This window comes from Perca flavescens, chromosome 4 (assembly GCF_004354835.1).
Source record: "Perca flavescens isolate YP-PL-M2 chromosome 4, PFLA_1.0, whole genome shotgun sequence".
In the NCBI taxonomy this organism is placed as follows: Eukaryota; Metazoa; Chordata; class Actinopteri; order Perciformes; family Percidae; genus Perca; species Perca flavescens.
This window is the reverse complement of record NC_041334.1, coordinates 23,668,297-23,685,947: the sequence shown is the minus strand read 5'-3', so window position 1 is coordinate 23,685,947 and position 17,651 is coordinate 23,668,297. Positions and strand designations below refer to the sequence as shown.

The window sequence follows — 17,651 nt, the reverse complement described above, 5'->3', positions numbered from 1 at the left end:
AAAATGAGTTTTTAGGTGAGATTTGAAAGTGGTTATGGACGTAGAGTGTTGAATGTAGTGGAGCAGAGAGTTCCAGAGGTGGGGGGGCTGAATGACTGAAAGCTCTAGACCCCATGGTGACCAGACGAGCAGGTGGGAGGATGAGCTGGATGGAGGAAGATGACCTGAGAGAACGGGTAGGTGTCTTAATATGGAGAAGCTCGGTGAGATACTGAGGGGCAAGATTGTTGATAGCTTTAAATGTAAGGAGGAGGATCTTGTAAATGATGCGGTATTTAATGGGGAGCCAATGAAGTTGCTGCAGGACAGGTGTTATGTGACTGATGGAGGGGTTCTGGTAATGATGCGGGCAGCAGAGTTTTGGACTAGTTGTAGTTTATTGATGGATTTGTCAGGTAAACCATTGAGGAGAGAGTTGCAATAATCTAGTCGGGAGGTGACCAGGGTGTGAACCTGAATTTCAGCACTGTTGGGGGAGAGAGATGGGCACAGGCGAGAGATGTTACGTAAATGGAAATATGCTGACCGAGTGATGTTATTGATATGGGACTGGAATGACAGAGTGCTATCTAGGATGACACCCAGACTCTTAACTAGGGGGGAGGGGGACACAGATGAATTGTCGATGGAGATAGAGAAGTCATTTATTTTTGAGAGGATTGATTTGGTGCCAATAAGGAGGAGTTCAGTTTTTTCACTGTTGAGCTTGAGAAAGTTTAGGGAGAACCAGGATCTGATTTCCTGAAGACAATTTGATAGAGAGGTGGGAGGGATGGATGTAGTGGGTTTAGTGGATAGGTAGAGCTGGGTGTCATCTGCATAGCAATGGAACTGAATGTTATGTTTACGGAAAATATGGCCAAGAGGGAGTTGGTAGATAATGAACAGAAGGGGTCCAAGGACAGGACCTTGGGGAACACCAGAGGAGAGGGGGGAAGAGTGGGATCTGAAAGTTTTGAGTTGGACAAACTGAGTACGGCCAGAAAGATATGATTTAAACCAGTGCAGGGGTGTATCAGATAATCCAATGGAGGCTAGTCAGTCAATGAGGATGGTGTGGGAAATTGTATCAAAAGCTACACTTAGGTCCAGAAGGATGAGGATTGTTAAGAATCCAGAGTCTGCAGCCGTGAGGAGGTCATTGGTTATTTTAACAAGAGCTGTTTCGGTGATATGTAGGGGACGGAAACCTGATTGGAACTGTTCATAGAGATTATTTTGGGAGAGGTGGTCATGAATCCGAGAGGCAACTGTTTTTTCAAGGATTTTTGAAAGGAAGGGGAGGTTGGAAATTGGGTGGAGATTATTGAAGTTGCTGGGGTCAGCTCCAGGTTTCTTGAGAACGGGGGTTATTGCAGCTGATTTGAGGGATGACAGAACAATACCAGTGATAAGAGAGGAATGGATAATTGCAGTTATAAGAGGGGTCAGGGAGTGAATACAAGCTTTAACCAGTGTAGTCGGGAGAGGATCTAATTGGCAGGTTGATGGTTTAGATTTGCGAACAAGGTTGGTTATTTCAGCAACAGAGTTCTGCTTATATGCCTACTTCTTTGATATTCACTGTATGTGTATGACAAACAGCTGTTTTCACATTCACCCTCTGTGTTCACTTTAAATGAATAGTTGCTGGAAATATGCTAATTTGCTTCCTTACTGGGAATTAGCAGATTAATACCCCTTTAATCTCTAGGCTACTGTAAATGAAGGAACCGCTAGAAAGTTGTGTAGTTTAGCATAAAGACTGGAAATGGGAGAAACTGCTAGCCTGGCTCTGGCCAAAGTGGTGGAAATGGATGAAAAGTACATTTACATAAAGGGAATAAGGGATCGATCAGATTTTTTGAAGTGGGGTTGTTGTATGAGCAGGCTACTTGTTAAGGAGGAGAGTTCAGTTTTTCAGTTCAGGTTGATTGCCATCATCATGTGGTATTGGTCAGAATGCATGAGTGAGTCACAGAGAAGTTCAGTCCATTCAACAAAGATTTATTTAACAAAATGGTGAGGCAAATGATAATGGATAACATAACAGACACACATGGGTTGGATAATCTGGAAGAAACAAATAGAATTCAAAACTTAATAGTCAATATTCTAACATGTTCATCATAAAGAAAAGAGATAAATAAAGCTGTCACTCAAATATCAAACATGTTAGCAAGCAATAAGTGCAAAGTAAATATCATCTTACTAGCTGCCGCCACATGTGAAGGTGGAAAAGAGACTGACTGAGAGGGAGTGCAGTCTTACTGTGCGTTCATGGACATCGGAAAAACGTTTTTCCAAGTGAAAACGTAACCATTCACGTAACGTCCTGTGGGAATCAGAGGTGGGAAACTCGGGCTAGATTTTGATAACAGTTGAGTTCCCCAGTTGGTGACGCGTTGTTGACAACTGACGTTTGATGGAGGCGACTTTGGTTCACTGAACATATTTTAATGACAATTAACTGTTTAATGTGGACAAACGCCTCTGCCAATAAACATAAACAGACATAATATGTTTCAAATTATTCATAAATAGGCCTATGTATAAAAAAACAACACATTATCCGTGTCTTTTCCCGTTGGTTGTCCTGCAGATAACACAAACAAACGCCGATGTGCTGTTTGGATGCTCGTATAAGAAAACAGCAGAAAATCTTCTGTTATTGTGGCCTCCCTGTTTTCACACACCTGATACTCTAGGCTACGGCCAACCGTTGGTGGCAGTCATGCAAAAAGTTGTTATGCCAAACGCCAATATAACAGAAGAAGACGAACACTCATCCCAACCATGTGAACGCTGCCAGTCAGAAAAACAACGTAACCACGGAGGCGGTCCCTGTTATTCCGAGGTGGCATGAACGCAACATTAAATAAGGAGTGACCAGGTGACCAGGTGAACTCAATCAGGTAATTAAGGTGGAAACAAGAGCCAATCAGTGGTGAAGACATGGGGAGGAAAGGAAGTGAGGTACAGGAAGTGAGGTTGGTGAGGAAAGCAAGTGCCAAAATAAGATAAAAAAATAAGGATCTTAAGTACACTACTTATCCATAGTCCAGTCCCTCCAGAAAAATGTGATTATGCGATCACATAATTCAATGCATAATCAGCCAAAGTCCGCATATTTATGCGGGGGGCGCATTTTTTCAAATACGCCGCACTTTTGCCGCATAAATTGCCAATTTCCGCGCAAAATATACAGGGCTTGCATGATTTCATAATTTTGATTTCATGATTTCGCATTTTCATTGCAAAAAAGTCACATATATCTTAACAGAAAGTTGAAAAATGTCACTTCAAACAAGAGTAGCCATTTCCCCTGTTGCCATGGGAACGTTATGAAGTGACTTAATTACGCGATGTGAACATCATCAAAAAGCAGGGTGTTGGGGGAATCAATTTTTTTTCTCTTTTCCATCAAACCGCAGTTTTTGCAAGTTCCGCAATTTTTGCAAGTTCCCGCAATTTCATTGCATAAATATCCTGCATATTCCATCGCATTTTTTAAGAAAATGTGCTGCATAATCAAGGATTTTTGCCCGCAACAATCACAAAAAAACTCTGCATTTTTCTGGAAGGACTGATAGTCAGTCAGTATACCTACAGTAGGTGGCGGTTGCCAAACCGTGAGTTTGGAGAAGCAGACAGGAGGAACGGAAGCTAAGCATAAAACATACCGCTGTGGATGGGGACAGAAGCTACATTTATTTAAGCCACATAAAAAAAGAATTTTACTTTTGATAGTTTAAGTATATTTTGATGCTAATACTTTTGTACTTTTACTTAAAGTGAAGTTCGGAGTAATTTCACCCTAGGGTCCTTTGCACCATGACCTCGAGCCAAACACCCCCCCAGAAGCTTTTTTCACCTGGGTCAAACATTGGGAGAGTTAGCGTAGAGTAGCGTTATCAGCTGAATAGCTTAGCGCAGGGGCTAATGGACCCACGTTTGTATCTCGTAAGTTACCCCACTAATTCAATTCAATTCAATTTTATTTATAGTATCAAATCATAACAAGAGTTATCTCGAGACACTTTACAGATAGAGTAGGTCTAGACCACACTCTATAATTTACAAAGCCCCAACAATTACAGTAATTCCCTCAAGAGCAAGCAGTGCAACAGTGGCAAGGAAAAACTCCTTCTTGGGAAGAAACCTCGGACAGACCCAGGCTCTTGGTAGGCGGTGTCTGACGGGCCGGTTGGGGATGTGATGAACAGTGGCGATAATAGTCAAATTAATAATGGAACAGTGACTTCAAATGTTAGTCGTAGTAGTTCATGTCATATCAGGGCGCTGCAGGGCGTTACAGGATGTAGCGTGGCCCAGCAGAGCATGAATGGACGTAGCAGGAAGCAGCAGGGTTCAGCAGGAAGCAGCATGACATTGCAGGGCACCGCTGAGCTCAGCAGGGAGTACAGCAGGACCACGGCGACAGCTGCAACCAGGATCTTGGTGCCAACGTTCTCCAAGGAAATACGCTGGGGGAAAAAAACATAAGGACTCCGGGGAGTAAACTCCCCAGAAGCTAGGATTAGTAACAAGCATTTCTGGGACGGGATGCACACAAATGGTAATAGAAAGGGAGAGGAGAGAGCAGTTCAGTGTGTCAAAGGAAGGAAGGAAGTCCCCCGGCAGTCTAAAACTATAACAGCGTAACTAAGAGAGACAGGACATAATGCCCGAAATGATACCAAACGTCTACAGTAGTACAAATAGGTTATGCACTCATAAAAGGATGGATTGGAAAGTTTGTAAGTACACCAGAAGTTTATGAACACTTGCCTGCTCTCTTCTGCAAGCTGCTGCTGCTGCTACCTGCAGTTAGACGAGTGTTTAGGGCCGTCTACAAATTACAAATTACAGTTATTACTTGTCTCCTGCTAGTTATACTACAGCACTTACTTAAAAAAAAAGTTAAATTAAAAAATATTTTTTGTCTTACAGCCACAACAACAGCAGAGAGCAGAAGCCAGCAGGCAATTGTTATTTACATAAACTTCTGGTGTTACTTACAAACTTTCCAATCCATAGTTTTATGAGTACATAACCTATTTGTACTACTGTAGACGTTTGGTATCATTTGGGCATTATTATGGCGCTTTTCCATTACATGGTACCTACTCGCCTCGCCTTGACTCTACTCGCCTTTTTTGGTTTTCCATTACGAAAAAAAGTACCTGGTACCTGCTAACGGGTACTTTTTTTAGTACCTCCTCAGTCGAGGTTCCAAGCGAGCTGAGGCGAGCCGAAAAGGTGACGTGAAACCCTGCAGGCTACTGATTGGTCGGAAAGAATCGTCACTGATCACTGCATTGCTAGCGACAGACGGCATTTTAAAATAGTTTAGCCAGCTGTGTTTTTTTGCTGCCGGAGGCTCCACGCAGAGCTTTCTCCGTAGCATACAAGTGGCCTGATGTTTATACTTGTGCGCTGGTGTGTGTGTCGAGTCGCTGTGTGTGTGTGGGTAACTGGTGAGCGAGGGAGAAGTGAGAGAGTGCCGGCGATTAGCTCTGCAGCGAGTAGTGACTCTAGAGTCATATAGTGAGAGAAACAAAGTGTCTCCCCTGTTCTTTCTGACCACGGTGGGAAATCTGGAGCAGGAAAAGTTAACTATCTTGTTGATTTCATGTTGTTTACGGAGAAGGAGAACCAAGAAATGAGTTGGGGGAAATCAAATGCAACGCTACCAAGCCATGCCCAACGGCAGTCGCTATGATGACCAGCCACGCTGAGGCGATACTAAAATCTGCAATGGAAAAGGGACGCACAGTGCGCCGAGTCAAGTCGAGGCGAGTAGACTCGAGGAAAATCGAGTAGGTACCATGTAATGGAAAAACGCCATTAGTGGGGTAACTTACGAGATACAAACGTGAGTCCATTAGCCCCTGTGCTAAGCTATTCAGCTGATAACGCTACTCTACGCTAACTCTCCCAATGTTCGACCTAGGTGAAAAAAGCTTCTGGGGGGGTGTTTGGCTCGAGGTCATGGTGCAAAGGACCCTAGGGTGAAATTACTCCGAACCATCACTTTAAGTAAAATTTTGAATCCAGGACTTTAACCTACAGACTAAAAGAGTATTGCTATTTTTACTTAAGTAAAGAAATCTGAGTACTTGCCAAAAGTAACACAAGGAATGTGCCTTGGTGGTTGGTGCATACAGTACAGGCCAAAAGTTTGGACACACCTTCTCATTCAATGCGTTTCCTTTTTATTTTCATGACTATTTAGATTCTCACTGAAGGCATCAAAACTATGAATGAACATATATGGAATCATGTACTTAACAAAAAAGTGTGAAATAACTGAAAACATGTCTTATATTTTAGATTCTTCAAAGTAGCCACCCTTTGCTTTTTTATTAATAAGGGAAAAAATTCCACTAATTAACCCTGACAAAGCAAACCTGTGAGGTGAAAACCATTTCAGGTGACTACCTTGAGAGAACACCAAGGGTTTGCAGAGTTATCAAAAAAAGCAAAGGGTGGCTACTTTGAGGAATCTAAAATATAAGACATGTTTTCAGTTATTTCACACTTTTTGTTAAGTATATAATTCCATATGTGTTCATTCATAGTTTTGATGCCTTCAGTGAGAATCTACGATGCAAATAGTCATGAAAATAAAGGAAATGCATTGAATGAGAAGGTGTGTCCAAACTTTTGGCCTGTACTGTACTGTATATATATATATATATATATATATATATATATATATATATATATATATATACACCCCTACCCCTTCGTTAACCTACTGAAGGAGACTGTCGTGTGACTCTAAAGGCTCTGACACACCAACCCAATGGCTGACCGTCATCAGAAAAGGCAGTCGGACCGATCAGTCTCCCCGAGTTGGTCAAAAAAGTGCCTCGGAACACACCGAAGCGACACCGACTTGAGCGTACGTTCTGCGCGGGTGGTGCTAATTTGTATTGTCGCCAAAATAATGAAAATCGGCAGCTGATTGGACGAACGTGTCACGTGGGTCTGGCTTCTCCCCGACCATAATGGCCGGGGATGTTTCTGAAAACATTTTAAAGGTTTCATGACATGGTGCTCTTTGGATGCTTTTATATAGACCTTAGTGGTCCCCTAATACTGTATCTGAAGTCTCTTTCCTGAAATTCAGCCTTGGTTCAGAATTACAGCCACTAGAGCCAGTCCCACAATGAGCTTTCCTTAGTATGTAATAAATTGTAATAAAATACATAAATTGTGTAGTACATCATCAGCTTATGTGACCTGCACTGCTGGAAGAATGCATTGTAACTCTAACATTGATTGAACATTGGCGCTATCTACTGGATCATTTGCACTAATTGCCTTACTGTTTAAAACCTTCCTAGATCTGTTTACTGTACATGTATCTTTATGTATGTATGTGTACGCATATGCATGTATACACTTTATTATATACAACTTATATCTGTACATAGTCATTATGTCAGTTATGTGTGTTTCTGTGTGAAAGCAATACAAAGCCGGACTCAATTCCCAGACAGAAAGCTAACATTGAATAAATATTGATTTTCCATCTGAATCATCATTATGGTTTATATTGAAATTTCAATGCAAAATAAATGTTGAATCACCATTACCATATCGATGACGGCAACAACATTGGAACAACATTGATATATAGTTATTTTTATGATTGATTTAGCATTGATATTTGGTTTACTGGGCGATATTGCCAATGTGCTGAAAAGTCATTGATTTAGAGTTGAACGGGAAATATGATTGAAAATGCATTGATATATAGTTGACCGGGAAATATGATTGAAAATGAATCAATTTTTGGTTGACCGGTCAAGGTCAAGGTCAAGGTAAATTTTATTATCCCACAAGGGGAAATTCATGTGGTCATTAATTTTGCACTCTTGTCACAACATATTCTCTAAACATATAGACACCACGGACAGACCAATAAACATGTATATAACAAAAAAGTAACAGTACAATGAGAATGCCAATAACAGAAGTCAACAATCACAATACAAAAAATAAACAATACTACAGAAATGACAAAGACAATCTGACATCTAAAGTTTACGAAACATTAAAGTAGCTAAAAATAAAAAAATATATATATAAAAATAACTAGGAGTGGTTGTCAAAAAAGGAAAATTGGATCTACCATCCAGTTAAAGTGCCAGTGCAGGATCAAAGTACTTGCGATGTGCATGGTCATTATACAGTCTGATCTCTGTGGGCACAAATGATTTATTGTACCTTTCCGTTTTGATTCTCTGTTGTAAAATTCTACCAGCTGACCTATTGCTTCTCATAAATTTATGATGAAGAGGGTGAGTGAGGTCATTAAGGACTTGGTCGGTCTTTTTTAGGATAAGCTCATTGTACAGCTGAGTTGCTGACTGACCTGATCAAGTCCTGATCCCACAGGCCATCTTGATCATACGCTGCAGTTTCTTTTGGTCCTTAACATGCATGTTACCAAACACGCAGATAAGGCCAAAAGACAGAACACTCTGGAGAATACTTTTATAAAACATTACAAGGATGTGTCTGTCTAGTCTAAAAGTGTTTAGTTTCCTAAGGAAAAACATCCGCTGGTGCATTTTCTTAGTTTTATTCAATGCACAGTCATTAAAAATTAATTTAGAGTCAAATTCAACTCCCAGATATTTGTAGGTTGAAACTCTCTCTACAAGTTCACCATTGACCTTAGAAGGGGGGACTATAATTCTATTTTTGCTAAAATCTATGACCATCGGGAGATCATCGGGTGGTAGACCAACGTACTGCACCGGACAATCTCTTTTTTGGACCCTTGGAACCCATACAATCAGGTAAGCTTGCTTATGTAATGTTCAGTATGAATGAATTGTACCAAATCAAATACTGTTACTCGTTAACATGATAGTGTCCATCATGCTTTTGGATTCTGCTGAAGACAACTTTTAAAAATAGCTAATGTTAGCTAGCGTTAGCTAGCGTCAGCTAGCAGTAACTACTCTTAGAATATGATACCAAGTTGGAAATTATGTTTGTCAAGGAAATGAGACAGAGAGGGAAAAAAGAAAGATCATCTGCAGGAGGGACTGAAGCAAGTAAAAAGTTAACCTTCTTGTCTGTGAATGTGTGTGTGTGTGTGTGTGTGTGTGTGTGTGTGTGTGTGTGTGTGTGTGTTGCGGTGTGTCCTGGAAATTTTCTAACTGGACTAGTCTGTTTGCTATCTGGGAAGGGTTGTGTTTACACTTACTTGGCCAATAAAGCAGTTTCTAATAAAAAATCCGAAATAGAAGTTATTTATCTTTGAGATACCCCCAATCTAAGCTATATTTCAACTGTTTCAACTGATAAAAAAAAAAAAAAAAAAAAAAAAAACTCCTGTTTAGACGACTCATTTCACCTCAGAGATATCGGACCATTCTGATGTAGGATTTTATAATTAAAGGCTTTGAAAATCTAGAGTCACACGACAATCTCTTTCGGTAGGATATCCGTGGCACAAAGCACTCGCCATACTTCTCCTGGGTATCCTTTGAATGACACAATCCACTCGCCATACTTCTCCTGGGTATCCGACACAATCCACTCGCCATAAGGATCTGAGTACTTCACCAACGTTCGAAGCATAACATGGTGCAAACAATCTACTGACTCTAAATGTATAGTTTGTTTACCATTTTAACATGTTTTAAAGTTTTACTAGCCAGAAGCATATTCTGGATAGCTTTCTTTAACTGACTCCACAGAGGAACAAAAAGCTAGCTATGAGATGTAGAGTTACTAGCGGGAACTATCTTGACGGTTTTTTAATCTTTGTTGGCGCCTATTCAGTCACGTATCCAGTTAGGTTGTGTAACGTTATGTTTTGTAAGCAACGAAGACATGTAACAGGTAATAACCGGCTGAGCAGGAAGTAAGGGTGTATGTTTTGACCTTTGGAATTTTGTGGATAACTGTGGCGTTATACAACATAACATTATTTAGCTAGTTAAATAAAAACACAACTACCAAATTACTCCACCAACTCTCTTGAGTTAGTCTTCCCGACCAATCAGCTTCGACGTCAATGTTTAGCGTGTCTGTGTATGCACGGGGAGTGTCTGTACCACACCGATAAGACAGCCCTGCCCGTTCAACAAACTTATATCACAATATTGCAGCATGCCTTAAGGTTTTCACTGTAACGGTAGGTGTGTAGCATTAATTAGCTAGTCCGACAAAACATACTGTAACGTTACATACTGTACGGACAACAACTGAGTGAGGGGTGAGTAACATGTTCACGTTAACGTTACCTAACGTTATATGACAGCAACATTACGTTGAACGTTAACTGTAACTTTGCGCTAATGAAACTTTGACCTAGCTAGCTAACTGTCCTAAAATACCTCTCTCACATCCATCCGACGAATACTGGATTTATGATGCAGATTGGGCAGATGTTATTATTTGAGTGTTTAAATCAATAGAAAGTTACCCAGCCTTGGTCTGACGGTGACGTCGGGTCCCTGTTTTTTCTTTTTTTTTAAATATTAATTAAATAGTTCTATTTTTTGCTATGTAAAAAGCAAATGCAAGTGTTGTTTTTTAATACAACGACAGTTGTCTGACTGTATTTGGTTGTGAAATTATTATGTGATAAGACCATCTGCTCGGCAAATGTCCTTACCACGAACGGACCTATTCTGCTATTTTGCAAAAGTTGATATAGACTCAGCATCCTAAAAATTGTTTGTTTGTAAGAGCCACAAGCTTTTACCACGCTGTTTGATCCCACTTAATTTGGGACAATGTTTTACCTTCAGGGCCTTCTGCCAGAGTCAGGTGACTGACAAACTGACAAACTCTTATCTGACAAGGAGTTGGGTGGGTGAAAGGTTCTGAAACAGGACTAACAGGGCAAAGAGTAAGTTAACAACTTAACTAACTTGATTGGACGTTCAAACTATGGTCATTTAAAGTCTCAATAATTATTACTGGGTATAATCAACATTTCTCATATTAACAACGGCTCACGTACTTGTACATGAATGAGGGTCTTTATTAGTGATGAACCCACTGAGAAAATGAATTATCACTTGACTCTGTCAAGTAGTGAGGTTTAATACCCAGCCCTAGCAGAGGTTGAAGAGCTAACATGTGTCCTACAGAACATGTGGCTGCCTATGCTTGGGATGACTGCCCTGCCGCACCTGGGAGGGCTCGTTGGCGGTTACATCACACGCCAACAGGTAAAGACCTGGTACCCGACCCTGAAGAAACCATCATGGCGCCCACCAAATGCAGCATTCCCTATCGTGTGGACCTGTCTGTATACAGGCATGGGGTGAGCATAATCGTGACAGGCTCCTACAGCCTCTGAGATCTACAACTGCAGTCTCTTATTCTCAGTGATGCAACCTCCTTATCTAAATTATCTTTTTTTTATTTTTTATTTTGTTATGCAGGTATGGCTCCTACCTGGTGTGGAAAGAGCTGGGAGGTTTTACTGAGGATGCACTGGTTCCACTGGGACTTTATGGGCTGCAGCTAGCACTGAACTGGACCTGGACCCCTATCTTCTTTGGTGCACACAAGCTGAAATTGGTAAGTTTCACACATAAACGTAATAATTTAACTGGGAGACCAAATGGGAAGATTATGAGGGATGACAGCTCAATATCCTACGTCCACATGTCCATTTTAAAAACCTTTCTCTGCCCAATTTAGGCACTCATGGAAATTGTTCTTCTCACGGGTACCGTCGCAGCCACCATGGTGTCTTGGTATCCCATCAACCGCACTGCCACACTGCTGATGGCGCCCTACCTGTCCTGGCTGTGCCTCGCCACCTCTCTCAACTACTGCATATGGAGGGACAACAGTGAGGAGAAAGAAGACTAGGGAGACCGTTCTGTGTGCTTTGTGATTTTTCTTGTAATTAAATTGCTGCACTGTTTAGCTTTTAGTTTTAGACCATAACGTTGGCTAATGTGAATGTAAAAATAAAAAAAGATGATACAAAGAAGTCATGAGGTCATTGATAGTTTTATCATAGTTTTTCTTGCTTGCCATCTGCAGCAATGAGGCAGCAGCATAATATACACCTTAGCCTTACTCCGTCTGAGGATAAAACAACCTGCCTCTGATCCATCTTTGTTGTTTTGTTACCCAAACTGAATAGATCCCTGCTAAAAATTCAAAGCTCTTAATGCAATATTGATCAGGCTACTTCTTTAAAGTGAACGAGAATCACCTTGTTATATTGTGACAGCTTTTGAACGCAACTATGACTATAATATGGACTAATAAAATAATCTTTTGGGGTTTGTCAAGTGTAAAATGCATTTATTAGCTTTGTTTAAATAAATGTCTCATTTATAATGAAGAGTATTGTTACTTGTAGTTATGGCTATAACTCCATTCAAATAAACTTTTATATCCACTTTATCACTCGTGAATACAATAATAAACAAATGGAGTTAGATGTTATCTTGCAATTAAAATCTATTTAAAGTATTTCAGTCTAATTTTTTTTTTTGAGGAGGGAATTCCTTTTCAATCACCCTTCATATTTTGTTGTTTTGATCCTTTCAAATCTATAGGTGACGCAATCAACATCTGCAGAGTTAAAATAATTTGAAAGACCCATAAAATAGAGCAGAAAAATAACAATCCATAAAGATCACAACAATAGCTTTATTTATATACATGCAATGAGAAAATAAAGGAAAGGAGATTGAAAAAAAAAAAAGTTATTTTTCAGGAGCTTTCTCTGGAACGTCTTCTGGTGATTTGGAGAATCTCTCCATTATTGTTTTCCACAAACCCTTTTTTTCCTCGTCCATCTGTTGCACATTCCCTGTACAGAGAAAATAAAGTCAACTGTAATAAAAGTGTGTTTCATAGATAGTTGTGAACATAAATGTGATGTAATGGGTACATACCTGACAAAAGCAATTTACACTCTTCCACTGTAACTCCAGTAAAGCTTGTGTCTCTTACGCGAGGAAACTGAGCATACACAAACACATGTTTGGATTAAATATATTAAAGTCTTTTTTTTTTAATACATTTCACTGAGTTTCACACAGAAGTACACACTCAAAATAGCTAAGTGAATACATTGTTTGGAGGAGTACTTTCTGAGGAGAAATCTTTTTGATGCAAACAGTAATCTAAAGTGCTTTTCTAGCACCAAACTAATGAGACCTTTGTAATAACTAGAAAATATTTTATTACCCTTATCCCTAATAGAGTGATAAAAAATTAACTGCCACAAGGTTTTCTTTACAGTCTTTGAACATGACTGAGAAGGTATTCTTAGCTGATAGGCCTTTATTGACAGTACAGATGAACACATGAAAGGGGAAAGAGAGGGGGACATGACATGCAGCAAAGGGCCGCAGGTCGGAGTCGAACCTCTATATGTGGGTGCTCGCTCTACCAACTGAGCTATCCGGGCACCCAGCTGATACATTTCATTTCCGGAGTGGAATGTGTTGTCCACAGAAGGACTTCTCTTTCATCTGCTGCATTTACAGGAAAAGGGCAGGCCAAAGCACATGCGATATGTGAGTATATACTCTACTTACCCGTTGTCTGTAGAAGTTGTCATTAATGCGGACCAAACTTTCATACATGTGGTCGCACTTCTCTGGATCTGAGATCTAGTGGGGAAAATGTATTGATTGGACAAATGTCAAATGCTATAGGCCATAATTTCTCAAAAATACAATTTCAGATATTTTACTGACATTTTATTAGAGCATAGAACAGACGACATCATAAAACTGCAAACAGATACAAATATTTGTACATCGTGTTGTAAATGACTAGGCAAATTCATTGACATCGAAAATAAATCACATTCTATAAATAACTGAATTGAAAATAAAAGTAAGTTTTCATCAAACCTATGTTGGTGTACTGCTTGGTGAATTCATTTATATTTGTAATACAAATGTGGCCATTTTAAATAATGACAACACAGGCTCTTAAAAATCAGTGGTGTGAGAAGTATTTAGAGTTAAATAAAAATACCAATGCAACAATGTAAAAATCACTCCTCTCCATGTTAAGGTCCTGAGTGTTATCTGTAAACTTGTGACATCAGTATCAAAAGTAGAAATACTTTTAGCAGGTTATGTAAATTAGCCCCCCCAATAATAAATAATTCATGCTATTAAATTATTATAATTATTTTGATTATTACTAACAAATATCCGCCAATTTCATTTATTACAGCTAGGCCTATTTGTTGGCCAATAAATTACACAAACTCTCAGTACAATACAGTACTGTATTTTTGTGGTATTTGTGTTATTGATGTGTTTAAGCCAAAAAAATAAGAGCAGTCATTATTTAATGTTTTAAAACGTGTTGATATCAGTATTAACTTCAAAAATCCATAGAGTGAATAGAGATGTACATTTTAGTGCAAGAATGTGTAAAACACTGTTGTTATTGTTAAAATAAATTTAGTGGAGTAAAAAGTACAGTATCTTTCTACGGTGTACGTTAATCAAGTATGCGTTAAAAACAGAACTATTTAGTGCAAGCGCCTCAAAATTGTACTAAACATATAGCTAGTCTAGCTACTCGACTCGACCACTTATGAAACACTGTTCACATGACGGCAGCATTTCTAGCTCATTAAAATTATTTGATAATTGATAATAAGGTAAAAACTGATACAAAATGAAATACATTACATCGACCTCTAAAGCTGCGTACTGCATAATATTGATCATAAAGTGGGTCAATCAACTTCCAGGGCAGCCAAGGTCGAGGGCTGTTGTTATCACGGATATTAACGTTAGCTTAGCTCGGTGTACATGTAGCCGGGTGCTGTGTCAGTTAAACTAGCTACAGTAACTTACCTGTGTGTTTTCACCCTCACGGAAGGCTGAAGCTACTCTCTGCCGGAGAAACGTCCCCAAATCCCGTGCTTTCTTGGCCTCGTCCCGGGGCCATTCCTCACACAGCTTTAGGAACCGACGGTACCTGGTGGCAGACATCTTTGGACAACGGACCTGTACTTCTTCTTCTTTGGGTTTTAACTTAACGGCAGCTTGCATCCTTAATGTAGCACTACTGCCATCTTCTGGAGTTAGCTAACTCCTACAGTGTCCAGTCACATCCATGTGTCCCGTAGGCTATGTCAGATTCCCCTCAGTCCTGTTCTCATTCAGGGGTTTATCTATGATATCTATAGACTGTGTAAGTGAAGCCAAAACATATCGATCTGCAGTATGTTCTTTACTCCTGATGCTGTTACCCCAAATAGTTTAATTTCCTCCAACATGTCCTTTCTCTCTGATACATATTTCCTGCAACTAACAAGCACATGGTCTACAGTTTCTGGTAAGGTTACCTCACAAAGATCACATTATCATCATCATCATCATCATCATCATCATCATCATCGTCAACTTTATTGCCAGACTCAAGGTCCATTCAGAAGACACAGACATGACATACAACATACATTAAAAAGACAAAGATAAACACATAGAGAAATCAAAACAAAAGAAAAGACTGCATTTCTATAAAAGACACTTATACCAGTGTTTCCATACTGATGATTGGTATCGTATGGCACTAAACCTAGGATTTGCCAGCAGCATTATAATGCTTTTCTGGGAGACGTTCAGGCAACACATTAATTTGTAGATCAGACTCCTCAATGATGCCTGGAAGGTGCTGACCCCTGCATTAAAAAAGAGTTCACTTGCACTAGAGCACCTGGGTTTGTTGAGCAGGATCCTCATACAGTCAGCTTGCCTTTTTATACTTAGTCTATAAGGGAGCAGTATACAAAGGAGTGCAATATGCTTTAAACAGGCTAATTTTGACATCATCCGTGCTCATGTGGAATTTTCTTACCAGCATGTTATTTTGGGCATATAATATGCGACACTGCCTATATATCCTCATCATCAGATAATCTGTAATGTAGTGACCCAGATATTTAATTTTATTACAAACATTCATTACTTGTCCTGACAGATACAAGTCTGGAAAACAAAGATCTTTGTCCACTTTTGTCCTACATATCAAGACAGCACTCTTTTTGGCATTATACAACACATCATATTTCACCCCATATTCAGAGCAGATATTCAGTAGCTGCTGAAAACCAGCACTGCTGGGAGAGAAAATGGCCAGATCATCAGCATACATGGAATGATTAACCAAGGCGTTACCAATCATACAGCCAGTTGTGCATATTGTCAATTGGTTTGATAACTCATCCATGTACAAGTTGAAGAGTCCTGGTGTACAAGTTGAAGAGTCCTGGTGAGAGTACTGCAAATCGAGTTGGGTTAAGGACGCGTAAAGTATGAGCTTTATCGCACTCCGTACTTGTGTTACATCCAAACTCTTCCTTCTAGTTTCCCCAGTTCTCATCCTTGCTCCTGTCTGTTCCCCTCGCTGTTGCTGATTCTGTCATCAAGATGAGCGGGGCGAACGGTAAAAAGGGTCCTTCCTCCGGTGTGATGGAGTGGATCGGTTCAGCGTGTCGATTTGCAACAGACAGAAACGACTTCCGAAGGTGAGATAATATGGAGGATGAAACGATGTGTGTTTGAACGGTGTGGTCGTTAGCCGCGTAGCTAACGTTAGCACACACTGCGTCCGTCAGGGAAATTTGTCCTTGCCTCGTCCAATCTCTCTCGGATTTCCGAATTTAGTCAAATCACTTGGTCAATATCAAGCCATGTGGCCGCAACCATTTCCTGTTCAATTCCGGTTCATGCCGTACCCCTCTTTCCAGTCAGTTTCTGGCTGTATATTTACTGTTACTGTCGAATAAATTACAATGTCTGTTTTGTGTTCATGTACAAAATAATGACCATCATCTGATATTGTTATAATCCCTTGTATTGTCCTTCGTGTCACGGGGACTTATTTAGTTTGTTTAACGCGTTCAAGTGCAAGATGGGTCTCGGGACCCCGAAGTACCCCGAAGGACAAGGCCCCCGCCAGTTAACGTGAAATGTCATCACATAGTACGCGAGGGTCACCGGGAACCCGAAGCTCAACGCAAGGCAAATACAAAATCTCAAAAAAACTGAACGGGTCCCAGTGACCCGAAGGACAACACAAGCTTAGGTTACGTTGAATACAAGCCCAGCAGGTAATATTTTTTTTTTCAGATGACCTAGAGATGTATTTTTTGTGCTGTTTGTTTATAGTTTAATGTTGTAAGAATATACTATCATGTGGGGCTCAGTGCATGTCTTATCATTCATTTTTCAGGAATCTTCTGGTCAACCTGGGCTTGTTTGCAGCGGGTGTTTGGGTTGCAAGAAATCTCTCCGATTTTGATCTGATGTCTCCTCAGCCCGTAACATAACCTGGTCAAAATACATCACCACCGAAACCAGGGTGACGGTGAGATCATGAAATCATCTTCTTTATTAGAGCCAGAGGGAGGTGTTGCATAGCTATTGGCCATGCTAATGTGTGTTATAGTAGCAAGTATCTTTATTTATCATGAAAATCAAGTTGCAATTGAAGTGCAGTTCATATGCAGACCAATGTTACAAATTATTTGCTTGAAGAGGTAAATGTTTTTAATTGACGTGCTTTTTGTTCCTTTTAGGTGTCTTGGACCAACAAAGAAGAAGAAACAAGGCACATGAATAAATGACTTTTGTATGACTAGTTTTACTTTGAAAACAAATCATCTTGTTGACCCAAAT

General features: G+C 39.9%; 3 protein-coding genes across 8 annotated transcripts; 2 read left to right on the top strand and 1 right to left on the bottom strand.

The window, feature by feature from the left end:
* Positions 1 to 9,498: 9,498 nt before the first annotated feature.
* tspo (translocator protein) lies at positions 9,499 to 12,390 on the top strand. Of its 6 annotated transcripts, XM_028576870.1 has the most exons (5): positions 9,888 to 10,228; positions 10,767 to 10,867; positions 11,112 to 11,287; positions 11,409 to 11,547; positions 11,671 to 12,390. In XM_028576870.1, the coding sequence occupies exons 3-5, from the start codon at positions 11,115 to 11,117 to the stop codon at positions 11,842 to 11,844; spliced, it is 486 nt and encodes a 161-aa protein (XP_028432671.1). In that variant the 5' UTR covers positions 9,888 to 10,228; positions 10,767 to 10,867; positions 11,112 to 11,114; the 3' UTR covers positions 11,845 to 12,390. The 6 variants fall into 6 exon arrangements, with proteins under 6 accessions (XP_028432669.1, XP_028432674.1, XP_028432675.1 ...); XM_028576868.1 differs by lacking the exons at positions 9,888 to 10,228; positions 10,767 to 10,867 and adding an exon at positions 9,499 to 9,594; XM_028576873.1 differs by lacking the exons at positions 9,888 to 10,228; positions 10,767 to 10,867 and adding an exon at positions 9,530 to 9,620.
* A 229-nt stretch (positions 12,391 to 12,619) lies between these two features.
* uqcc2 (ubiquinol-cytochrome c reductase complex assembly factor 2) lies at positions 12,620 to 15,081 on the bottom strand. Its single transcript, XM_028576875.1, has 4 exons — positions 14,823 to 15,081; positions 13,536 to 13,610; positions 12,888 to 12,954; positions 12,620 to 12,802 (listed from the first exon to the last, which is right to left on the bottom strand). The coding sequence occupies exons 1-4, from the start codon at positions 15,018 to 15,020 to the stop codon at positions 12,696 to 12,698; spliced, it is 447 nt and encodes a 148-aa protein (XP_028432676.1). The 5' UTR covers positions 15,021 to 15,081; the 3' UTR covers positions 12,620 to 12,695.
* Positions 15,082 to 16,313: 1,232 nt separating this feature from the next.
* Positions 16,314 to 17,623, top strand: tomm6 (translocase of outer mitochondrial membrane 6 homolog (yeast)). The gene is made up of 3 exons (XM_028576078.1): positions 16,314 to 16,498; positions 17,206 to 17,340; positions 17,552 to 17,623. The coding sequence occupies exons 1-2, from the start codon at positions 16,401 to 16,403 to the stop codon at positions 17,300 to 17,302; spliced, it is 195 nt and encodes a 64-aa protein (XP_028431879.1). The 5' UTR covers positions 16,314 to 16,400; the 3' UTR covers positions 17,303 to 17,340; positions 17,552 to 17,623.
* The last annotated feature ends 28 nt before the right edge of the window (positions 17,624 to 17,651 follow it).

Coding starts and splice junctions, on each gene's coding strand:
- tspo (XM_028576868.1), top strand. Junction 11,288..11,408: donor TGTCTGTATACAGGCATGGG/GTGAGCATAATC, acceptor TTTGTTATGCAG/GTATGGCTCCTACCTGGTGT. Junction 11,548..11,670: donor GTGCACACAAGCTGAAATTG/GTAAGTTTCACA, acceptor TGCCCAATTTAG/GCACTCATGGAAATTGTTCT.
- tomm6 (XM_028576078.1), top strand. CDS start 16,401: ATGAGCGGGGCGAACGGTAAAAAGGGTCCTTCCTCCGGTGTGATGGAG. Junction 16,499..17,205: donor GACAGAAACGACTTCCGAAG/GTGAGATAATAT, acceptor TTCATTTTTCAG/GAATCTTCTGGTCAACCTGG.
- uqcc2 (XM_028576875.1), bottom strand. CDS start 15,020: ATGCAAGCTGCCGTTAAGTTAAAACCCAAAGAAGAAGAAGTACAGGTC. Junction 13,611..14,822: donor GTGAGGGTGAAAACACACAG/GTAAGTTACTGT, acceptor TTTCCCCACTAG/ATCTCAGATCCAGAGAAGTG. Junction 12,803..12,887: donor GTGTAAATTGCTTTTGTCAG/GTATGTACCCAT, acceptor TTCTCTGTACAG/GGAATGTGCAACAGATGGAC.